Consider the following 11,207-nt stretch of genomic DNA (forward strand, 5'->3'; position numbering starts at 1 on the left):
GACAGCTCTGGAAAGCGATTGGCAGCGAAGAGGGGGGAGCAGGGGAGAAGTTAGAACAAATTCGAGCCCATCTATATAAACAGGCACAGCATTAAATGTATATATGCACCTGTATTCTCTTTATGGTAGTAATAAATATGCTATTTCAAGTCTCTCCAAGTCTCTAAGAGTGAAAATATGCATAGTATATACAGCAGGCCACCCGAAGATTACTAGGTGTTATGAACTCACTTTAAGATGTTGCTCATGTCATACTTTCATATGACATCAAGTAATTGTGCTGGTACCTTGCGAAGCTTGACATGCATTACTGACATTGGAAACACTCATAACCATACTTGGAGGATTATCAATTCTTCACGCTTCATATGAGCATATAAGGCTCGCGCAATTATTTCGGACCTTGCCATGCATTTTGACCTTTGCCACGGGCTTATACGGGCATATATATTTTTGTCCAATTCGCTGATGCACATCAGCTAGACCGTCTTCCAACATGCCTTGCGCAGTATGGCCGTCAGTTATGCCTCCTACAGTGGCGACCAGTAATCCAGGATTGGTTCTCCTCACGGCATGTGCTAACGGTGACTGATACGCAGGACCAGGAATAATCTTCTGCTTGTTGTTGTTGCCGCCAGTCGACACATCTAAAACATCGACGCCGTGAGCTGCGAGAATAGGCGCGATTCTGACGGTATCCTCAGAACGCCACAAATGGATATTGGGGAGGGTCTGTTCTACACATTCACTTCCTGAGATTCTGGCGAGCAAACATGTTAGTAGCCGACCATTAGTACCAGTCAAACCGACTCACCTGTAGAAAAGCGGTATTTCGGGAGGCATCACAGATCTAATCGCGTCGTTTACTTCCAAAGCGAAACAAATACGGTTTTCAAAGCTTCCACCATGCTCATCGGTACGATGGTTACTAGTTGGGCTCATGAACCCAAACAGCAAGTAGCCATGTCCACCATGGACCTCGAGAGCATCGAACCCGACTTTCACAGCTCTCTCTGCCGCCTTCCTGAATGCGTCCACCACCTCTTTGATCCTCTCCCTCGACATCTCTTTCGGCAACGGATAGTCGTCATTGAATCGAAGCGGCGACGCAGCATAGACATCATCAGCCCATCCTCCAAGCTCCGCCGTCGCCAATTTAGGGCCAGGTAACCATGGTGCGTTGATGGATGCTTTTCGACCAGCGTGTCCCAGCTGCATCGCGATCTTCTGGTTCTGCGAATGCGCGAACTTGACAATAGGCGCCCAGAGAGCCGCATGTTCGTCCGATTAGATACCAGCACCTTCTGGAGCGATGCGGCCTTCTGGAATGACGACTGTAGCTTCAACAGTGAACGTAAGTCCAGGACCACGGGTGAAGATGCCGCCAACTGTAAGACGATAAGATGCTATCAATTACGGAACATATGAAACGTACTGCGCGAAATGCCAGGGGGTTATCTTTCCATCGTTTGCTGAATACTGGCACATGGGCGATACCTATACCAGGGGGGCATTGAGGACGCTGTCATCGCCTCGTAAGATGACTTACAAAGATCCTGTTCTGCACAGTTAACCCTCGTATCGTGAGTGGCTGGAAAAGAAGCGGTATAGGTTTATCATCGGGTTGGGAAGCGGCTGCGGTCCCAGCAAGGGGGTTTTTCTCAGGCGTGAAAAAAGAGATGCCTTTGGCTGCTACGCTGGCGGTCATGAGAACGATTTGAATGGCTAGTAAAGAACTAAATATTGGTCTTGTCTGCAGCTTTCTATAGGTAGCTTGCAATAAGATTTCGGTAGTATTCTTCTGTACACCACCCGACGTGAGTGAATAGAAAGGCTGAGAGACTCGAAGATCAGTTTCCGGGTCTTGAATTGTCCTGAAACTATAGATAGACTCGGTTATATATCATACTAAAGGTGACTTCAAACTCCTGCTTCCTACTAAGCGAAGGACATCCAACTGATTAGAATAGACCTTACTTCAGCAGCAGTAGCTAACACCATACCATGAGAGCATATTCGCAAAGGACTTTGTTGACCCTGAAATCTTTCGAACGGGATTCTCGCAAAATCCGTTTCGAACGTGTTCGAATTTGCATGAGGCGACTTGAGAGAAATTTTACGGATAAGTACATGCTAGGCAAATCAGTAAACTTGAATTAATTCTGGAAAACCTCACTGACAGCTTTGTCGAACTCTTTCCCAGCTACTCGGAGGAACACCTCCGTGTACTGTTGGCATTACTGCGCGATTTCATATGCGGCCAAGCACAAGTTGTACATCTACCAAGATGGCCTTAATACAGTGGGGTAATATGCATGACGTATAAATAGCACGCAGGCCCGCCTGCGCGGCTCCGAGTCTCCGATGGCGTACACCATTTCTATAGCTCGTAGCTTTCCTGACTTACGTGTTTTTGATCAATGGTTCGAACATGTACATCCCAGAAACGACCCCTGGAAACAAAGCCGTCAGCAGATGAAAGATATCTTGCATGGAATCCACAATACCTACGACTGCCGCTCCAAGAGTCAAAACAAAGTTCAACGATCAAGGCGCCATGTTGAAAGTAAAAATTTGAAAGCGCTTGATTATGTAAAGTGCAGTCACCACGGAAAATCATTGAATTGAATTGCCGAGGGTAAACACAGGTGTTATTGTAACGAAGCCCGTACATAGATTATTTATACAGTCAAAAAGTTCTTATTAGTGACGCAGGCTGATTAAGCTACACCGAGGCCCTAGAAAGAAGGATAGCAATATTCATCGGTCAAAGTTAAATCGTGGGCAGAGGAGCGATAACCTCACCTGAAGCGCTTGCTTAGCTGCCCTTTCCTTAGCGGCAGATTTGGAAGGACCCACGCCTATCCCTTTAATTTCACCAGATACTAATTACACCGTCATGGGCTAGGCGTGACTCAAAGAAAGAGAGAACCCTACCTTTGCAAATAACAGTCCACTCCGCCTTGTTGGAGGGCCCGACGACCGACTCTTGATAACTTAAAACGTTGGTATCTCCCTGAGCCTGAAAATCTAAGGAAGCATAGTGAGCATCAAGGCGGGTATTTCAGTCAAGACGTCTTGCAGTTGTTAAGATGGGTGACGAATGATTCTGCCCCGCCCCAATAGGTGAGCCATTGAACAAAATAACGTACTCGGATCACTTACTAGGCATTATATCACACTGACAGAAAGATGAAAGAACAGTAGCGCTGTGTTTCCAGTGCTATGCCTGACCCTTTATACGATAAGACTCAGGCTGTCTCCCAAAGTGGTGAAAAAGTGACCTATATCATAAGCAGATAGCATCAGGCGCCGAAGGACAGAAATGTGCTTATCTCCTTCTCTCACATCCCAGTAGTAAGGAACCACCAATTTATCTCAACTGGCGCAGATATGTATCAACTCCTCTAGATTGGTGCCGGGGACAAAGGAGTGCGTTACCAGAGACCATTGACCGAGAAATGAGATATCAAACTAACGGACAGGTTCATAGCCGTGGTTCGCAGTCAGTCAATTGGAGCTGGTTAACGTTTCCGTTGCGATCCTTAGAGACCGTCCATATACACCGTACTACGGTCACGGCGATCATCCCATTGCCTCTTGCAGGGCTGAGTGGTGAGTGTACCACAGTGCGTCGTCGTAGATACCAGGGTTGTCAAGGGAGATACTAATGTCCGACATTCAATTCCTATGGGCGTAATAGCGTGCAAAAAATCCGATGAACGCAAGTTAGGTTTTTCCCAGTCACAAGTTACTCCTGCTGAACGGCGTAGGTACCATATTCCTTCCCAGAATGTTAGTTTTCATGTGGTTCATAACCAATGTCAGGTGTCCGGACGACTGGACAGAAATTTGTATATCACAGCCCAGGCCTTACTTATTCTAAAGCTATAACCAATAGCAAACTTGCGAAAAAAATTACTAACTTGCGGAACAATACAAGCGAACTTGGTGGCTAATAACCAAGTTGCGACCGGAAAAATGCAACTGGTGCCTACATGAATTTTTGCACGCTATTACGCCCATAGATTCCTATAGTCATAGCCCATAATTCACTTTGCTCGATTGTGCATAATTGCGACGGACGAAGCCATACGGTGCGTCTTGGGCATCAGCGAGTGGTAAAGCAGAATTGATGGCTAGCGACAGCTGTAAGATTTAGAAACAAAGGAAGAAAAACGATATACGTACGGTCCTCCCAGCTAACATCCTAATCTCCCAGCTTCATTCTTCAACTTGGTGGTCATCGACACAAGTTGCTTTTCTGAGGCTCGAAGTCACCTATGCCAGCGACCATCTAGCATGTTGCCAGTTCTCTGCGGCGGGATGCCTTTGGTCTAGGTCATGCGTGGCATCATGCACCATGCACTGTGTATAGCATTATCAATAAGTTTCTAACACGTACGAAAGGACAATGCTTACCCGAACACAAAGGGGACAAGACGCTGTGCGATATGCAGGCTCTAGCCCCCGACTGGTCATACCTGCCTCGCCATCCTTGAGACTATAGAGCATAAGTAAAATCCTGTAAAATTTTCACGGCGCCATTGCAATTTGCATCGGCGCTGGATACGGTGGACGGTGATTCGTGAAGCTGAAAGGTGAACCAACACTGGAGGCAACGTTATTTCAGGTTCTAGCACCAGTAGCGCTTGTTGTCGCTCGTTTATAATATCTGGCTAGCCAGTTTAGAAGGGAAGCAAAATAAAACTGGTTGGTACACATACGATCAACATAGAAGTCCATTGTGGGGCTTTTCATCCTTTCGATGAAGTCGTACTGGTGTAGCGGGATGATTGGCAGCGCTTTGGAAGCAGATATCATATATTTTGAGGATATTTACGAGAAAGACACGGAGGGAATAAGATGAACAAAAGGAATCCAGGGGAAACGAGCGCTGGGAAGCAGTACTATACCGTGACATTTGCGAGTGACTGATAAAAGGGAGGGAGGGACCTATTTGGATCCACAACTTAAGCCAACCCGTCCCACGTGGTTACAGCTGCATCTTCGACCGCTACATCCTTGCACCGGTACCACCACCAAGGCTATTGTCATCTTTTTTCTCTGCTCGCTTGGAGTTGACGTCTCTACTATTTATTGCTAGCTCCTCGACGTGAGAAATCACCGAGGAGCAACACGGGATTAACGCTGAAGCTGAATGAAGACTGAGAAGAGGTACTAATCCTATGTACGTCGTCCTGGACACTTCACTTAAGACGAGCACATGATACTGCCCAAAGGACGTCGCCGACGAACTGGCACGCTATGGGAATCGCTCGATGTCGTAGCACGATGAGTGTTACGGCCTTGTAATTGCACGTACATGCAGGGCTTGGATGTTGGGAAGAGTGGGAATGGGTGCGTAACTACTTTTCTCTCAAGGAAGACCAATTTCACAATCAATACCAGATGTACCGGTGTCGATTTCTTGCTGCTTCACTGCTGCCAGCCAGAGGAGATGAAGGCCATCGAAAATCAAGGACGAAAAGACGACTGACCAGCCGATGGAGACGTCTTCCGTTGCCACAGTGTACTATAGTTTATCTATGGTATTGTTGTGCATTTCGCCAACGCCCTTCTCGGTGTGATTTGACATGAAGCACCAGTCGCTGCTGGGTACAAATGTCAAGACTCTCCCAGGCATGATGGCAAATTCACGACGCAATGGCAGTATAATTTCTGAGGACGAGGGGAAAGGATGAGTGCTTTGAAAGAAGCACTTTTGCTTTGAAGAACCCACGGCCAGTGGGAACGGGTGCGTTGTCAATCCATTGTCGCGGGCGGCGAATCTCATGGTCAGTTTAGCACAAATCGGCTACCAGTAGGGCCTCCTCGGTATATCGGCGTCCACCAGTCCGAATAAAATGTTTGAAGGGAGCTAGCTCAAGCCTTATCGTCGACGTCATGGCCGCTTGCCATCTTGTTAGCGGCTACAAGGTAACGACAGATTCTTGAGAGTTCCGCCTTTTGACCACGTCCCTACTAGCCAAGAACCACTTCGCCTGCTTCGCTCGCTCCTTTCATAATCCTCTTCGACCTCCACATGTACGACCCACCCTCTCTGCATGAATTCCTCGCCTCTTTATACTGCTGCCATGTCCCCCAATGCTTGCCACCTACCTCACCGTGCGTTGCCTTCCTCGAGGTCAGCTTTCGGCTTGTCATTGGTGCTGGTGCAAGGAAGTTATCCCTTTCCATCCTAATGACTCTCGGCGACCCGCCTTGAGTTTATTTAATTACGATCTGGAGAAAGGCAACCATATGTCGTTGTAAAGTTACATATTGCAACTATGGCATTTGCCCATTAGGTGCAGACCTGTGAAATAGATGTGAGTATTTTTCTTTTGTTTCTCGCACGCCATCTAAGTCTCATAAAGTAGGGTGAAAACAGCAGCCATGAGCAAATGATAAATCGACGACTGCCATTATTAGGACCTAGTTTCGTCGCTCAGCTGCTATCCCTTGTACGACGAGCATGAAGCAGATAGATGTGAGCAGGAAGTGTCGTGTTCCGGGCTCAGTGCATAGGACTACCCGTCTTGACCACTGAGTACCAAGGGACAAGACATGCGCACCGGCGACATACAAATTTGCGAAGGAATTCCGTACGGAGAGCAGAGCACACGTCTTGTGAGAACACGTAACAACTAGCCCAAAGCCGAAGGAAGCGAGCAACTTCGTCCCCGATGATCAGGATCACCCCAGCAGTCCATGTCACAGCTCATGAGATCTGCCTCTCGACAAGATCTCGATCAGGTCATATACATATTTCGCACTGTGCACACTTAGCTCCTTACTCCTAGGCCGCACCGGCCAATGGAAGGCTAGATGATGAGCTCTGTCCGAGTAACCCATGAAATGAAATGATCTGTTGTCGCTAGCGCCTTGACGGCGAAATCTTCCTGGCGATGACATTGGAACCGTATCACTAGGTCCGATAGAGAGAATGCCTGATGGCTAGTGATAGTCGCGGGTGTAGCTACAAACAAACGGAGAACTACGGAAATGGTGCGCGTGATCGCGGAGGAACCGGACCGTGCCAACGCTCCCAACATGTTTTCAATTTGCAAAGGAGACAGAGAACCACCGAACATCCCTGGTTTTTTTTCAAGAAGCTTTCATCTAAGGTGAGTTTCACGTAGGACGTCTATCTCGTTGCCTGTCTGATTGTGTCGCAAGATAAAACTTCCGTCAATTTATTAGTAATGTCGACCTTTTTGACGAATAAGTCTAGCTAGGTCTAGCTGATAGGACCGGTGAATCGAAGGAGCTTCATACAAGTTAGATGCCCTTTCGTGAAACTGCTTCGGCTGGCTTACCGGTCCACCATGCTCGCTATTCTTGCATATCCGACTCTTTCTGATTGGGGATTAAAATTATCGCACCTCTTCCGAGCAGCGCTCGCTACGTATCAGGTCCAGTGCGCCCACTTCCAGCGTCATCCAATGGGAGTTCCCGATCATTGATGAATTGCGGTACCTTTGACTTCATTCTCACGTCGACGTCGAACCCGACGCAGCATTGCCATTCTACGTCGTCCCTATCATCATCCCAGACTCGGACGAATCTAGCCACAACCATGTATCTCAACGAAACATGCCCTTCTTCTGGATGCACGCAAGCACTCTCCTTGGACATTCTCCCCCGCAGGCATAGTGCTCACATTGCATGTGAAGGAGGAGGTTAGCAGGGGTGTTGATTCAAATACAAAAGTGAACTTTCTTAAGCATGTCCTTCCAGGAAGCTTGCAGTCACAAGGAGGGAACCGTTATCCATGGACCCGGTGCTAGGTAACTTTATCTTTTCTTGTCGTTCACCATGTGACTGATGGAACGAGTTCGTCACTTCAAAGAGCGCGGGAAAGACGATGTTTAGAACATCGACTCCCCATCTTTATCGACTAGCACTCCTGATTTAACCCTGTCTTTTATTCATATGGTCTTTCATAAACCATAAATGTCCAGCCTAAGTTTGCGATGTGCCTCCCATGTGCTGAAGGCTTTGCATTACACTCACAGTGATTGGTTCGCGTTTGTTCAACAGCAGCATTGTGGCGACTGCTGTCGCTGTTTAAGGAGATATGCGGTTTGACGTTTTCAAGCCGTGGATGAGACCAACAATGTATGTAGCCGATGATCTTGATCGTGAGGTTGCTTCTCGTCAAGACGATTAGTTACACTGACATGCACAGATCTAGGCATCAAAAGATTTGAGTTGATCAGATTCAATTGTGTCACGGACTCCTCTTTTTTTTGGCCCTTGATTCAACATTGAATAACCGCCACAAGTAAAACTATCTACTAACACACGATTGAGGTACAGGTCTCCTTCCCTATTATTCTAGGCCTTCCGCTCCCTCTTCTGCCTTTGGTGTTTCGGAGTACTTCCGTCATCTCTTGTAGAGAGGACACTCGCGAATGATATGTTCACGCGTCTGAAACGTTTCGCCGCAGCGGTTAGTCAACATCCTTGCTTGGTACAAATAGTGAGCAGTACTCGTCAATATACAAGCTGGAGCACAGATGATCTAACACTTCCTCATACCGATGGATGCAACGTAATTTACTACGGCGTCTATGCCGCCCAGCCGCTTCCCGATTCCGTGCTCTTGAATAAATCGGTCTGATCATTGATGGGGCCTTGTGTTCTTCCAACTTCTCGGTAACGGGCAAGAAGAATTCTGCGTGGTAGCCTGCGTGGCTGTGTGGTCGCGTGGAGCGTGGCTGCGTGGTCGTCAGCGTGGCTGACAAATCACAGGGACAATCAAAAGTTGATCAAAAGTCCATCAAATCATCAGCGAATCGAACAAAAATATAATTGGCCGTATAAGCCCGTGGCAAGGCTCGAAATGCATGGCAACGTCCGAAATAATTGCACCAGCCTTATATGCCCATATGAAGCGTGGAAAAATGATAATTCTACACATATCCTTATGAGCATTTCCGATATCAGTAATGCATGTCAGGCTTCGAAAGGTATTAGTACAATTACTTGATGCCATGGGCAAATATAACCCGAGCACCATCTTAAAGCGGGCCTGTAGCAGCTAGTAGTTTGTAGGTGACTGGGGGCATATATAATTTGTAGTTTCACTCTTCGAGACTTGGAGAGACTTGAAATAGTATATTTATTATTACGGTGAACATAATACAAGTACACTACAGTTTACACAAGTGACCTCAAATTTATACTGTATGATCTCGCTCCTGCTCCTCCGTCTTCGCTGCCAATCGCTTCCCAGAGTTACTGATAGGAGGGGACCTAGATATTTCAATCTTTTCGGCCTTGAAAACATCGCTAGGAAAAAGAATGTCACCTCAAACTGTTGGCATTGGACTTGCTCATCCTCGGCGCTCCGGACACTATTAAAGAGCAACATTGCATGGGGAAGGGCACAACTCATCGGCTTGAATAATCTCCTAAGATGTTATGGAGCGAATCCCAAGGAGAGAATCATTATCAAACTCACCGATGCTTGACTTGAGTGCCCTTCAACACGACCACTTCCTCCTCCAACTCTGCAATACGTCACTTCAAAAGACCACTAGTCGAACTTGATGCATTGATAGATGAGAGGATCCAAGCAGGCTGGAAATCTGCGATTCTTGGAGAGATGATGGTGTTGCTTGAGAGCTGTGACTTCAGACTGTATTTATATTGAAAGAAATTATGTTGGAGTTCCGAGCTCGGAAGAAGACATCCGTGTTGGAGAAGAATAGGCCTAGAGGAGACAGGTCTTGTAGATCTGGGTCTGGCCTAATAGGCCTCCACGACGAGAAGGAAAATGAGTAAATAGTGGTGAGTTAAAACTCAGAACGAACTGCGAGCTATCACATGGTACATCACACAACGACACGATCGCAAGATCTCTGACTCGGAATCAACTAATTGGGCATCGTTTTTCATGCCATGCACCCTGTCTCACTTCTTGTAATTTTCTTAGTGTCTGATCTTTCTTTTTCCTTTCTCAGGCTCCCGTCTTCCGCTGATTCTGGTTGAACAGTGAAAATTCAGTAGAGCATCCGAAGGATCATGACTTTCAATTCACAAGAACCTCTGTGAAGCCAATATTCGACTACAGGGTTAAATAAAGCTAGGTCATCCTCCATACACAAAACGGGAACCGATGGACCAGACGATGAAGACCATGATGGCGAGAGGCTTTTCCATAGAAGGTGCCGATCCTGCGGTGGATCTGTAGAGTCAAACAACCTCGAGCTCGACATCAATGATATGGGGTTTTCTGACCTGTAATACATTTATGTCATCGTTTTAGACACCTAAGAATCAAATTCAATTCTTACTACCACTTTTCAATCAGTTTTGAATCAGTCTGTGCAAGCCCGGCTACATTTTATTGTGCTTACGGTAGTGATACATGAGCTGAAAATAATTCTATGCAATCTCAAAGAGCAAGTAATTATTACGTGGGTTTATAATAGCCTATGAAAAGGGCACAACATTACGCCTTGGTTATATGGGCCTGTGAGGCCTTGACGAGGCGGATAAGAATTCCGCCAGACCGTGGTCGCCGCAACCCCCAGCAATTTTTTTCCCAATCTGCTGATGCTCATGTGACTCAACACGTTTCCTTCTCTTCTGTCGCAGCCTTCATGGAACCGTCTTGATTGAGAGTATTTGTAAGGTTTAAAAATGACTGCTTAAGTGTGTCACTATCCAACTACTTCGAAGGATATCTGTATCATAAAAGTATCATTTGAAAGGGATTGCCACAATTGAAGAGCGTCGAAAGCATTGCCGCAGAAGAAAACAATTTCCTGAGTATCCCAAAAACACGAAAAGGCCGCAAAGGATGCTTTCTAAGCCATAAGTAATAAGGTACATGATGTGGGGTTGCCGCTTACTTTGTCAAGACTTGAGACACCATAATCTATGGTTGGTAATAGGTATCAATGACACGGAGCAAAGAGGCCAATTAAATAAGTGGCCATTATACCTTACCGACGTATGAATAAAGACAGGTTTTACAAGGAAAATGTTGTACGGGCCAGTGATGCCTGCGTGGTGCCTGTGTGGCTGCGTGGTTAGTCTGCGTGGCTGTGCATGGTCAGCCTGCATGGTGTGCCTGCATGGCTGCATGGTTGCATGGCTGCGTGGTATGCAAGCATGGTTGGTTGCGTGGTCCAAGGTATACCCGTACATAAAGAAAGGTTGTTCTTGTGGAAATTAAATGATCGGTTTGG

The 11,207-nt window shown here is 46.7% G+C and overlaps 2 protein-coding genes across 2 annotated transcripts; both read right to left on the bottom strand.

Moving 5' to 3' along the window:
• Nucleotides 1-350: 350 nt before the first annotated feature.
• On the bottom strand, nucleotides 351-1,708 carry EV420DRAFT_1683076 (uncharacterized protein; the record flags this gene model as incomplete). Its single annotated transcript, XM_060479240.1, has 5 exons — nucleotides 351-760; nucleotides 815-1,248; nucleotides 1,302-1,388; nucleotides 1,436-1,522; nucleotides 1,550-1,708. 5 exons carry the CDS (start codon nucleotides 1,706-1,708, stop codon nucleotides 358-360), a joined length of 1,170 nt encoding a protein of 389 aa, XP_060330223.1. The 3' UTR covers nucleotides 351-357.
• A 923-nt stretch (nucleotides 1,709-2,631) lies between these two features.
• Nucleotides 2,632-3,172, bottom strand: EV420DRAFT_1545394 (uncharacterized protein; the record flags this gene model as incomplete). The annotated part of the gene is made up of 4 exons (XM_060473268.1): nucleotides 2,632-2,738; nucleotides 2,806-2,885; nucleotides 2,938-3,030; nucleotides 3,166-3,172. 4 exons carry the CDS (start codon nucleotides 3,170-3,172, stop codon nucleotides 2,721-2,723), a joined length of 198 nt encoding a protein of 65 aa, XP_060330224.1. The 3' UTR covers nucleotides 2,632-2,720.
• Nucleotides 3,173-11,207: the final 8,035 nt, after the last annotated feature.

This window comes from Desarmillaria tabescens (genome assembly GCF_030435595.1).
Source record: "Desarmillaria tabescens strain CCBAS 213 chromosome Unknown EV420scaffold_19, whole genome shotgun sequence".
Classification (NCBI taxonomy): Eukaryota; Fungi; Basidiomycota; class Agaricomycetes; order Agaricales; family Physalacriaceae; genus Desarmillaria; species Desarmillaria tabescens.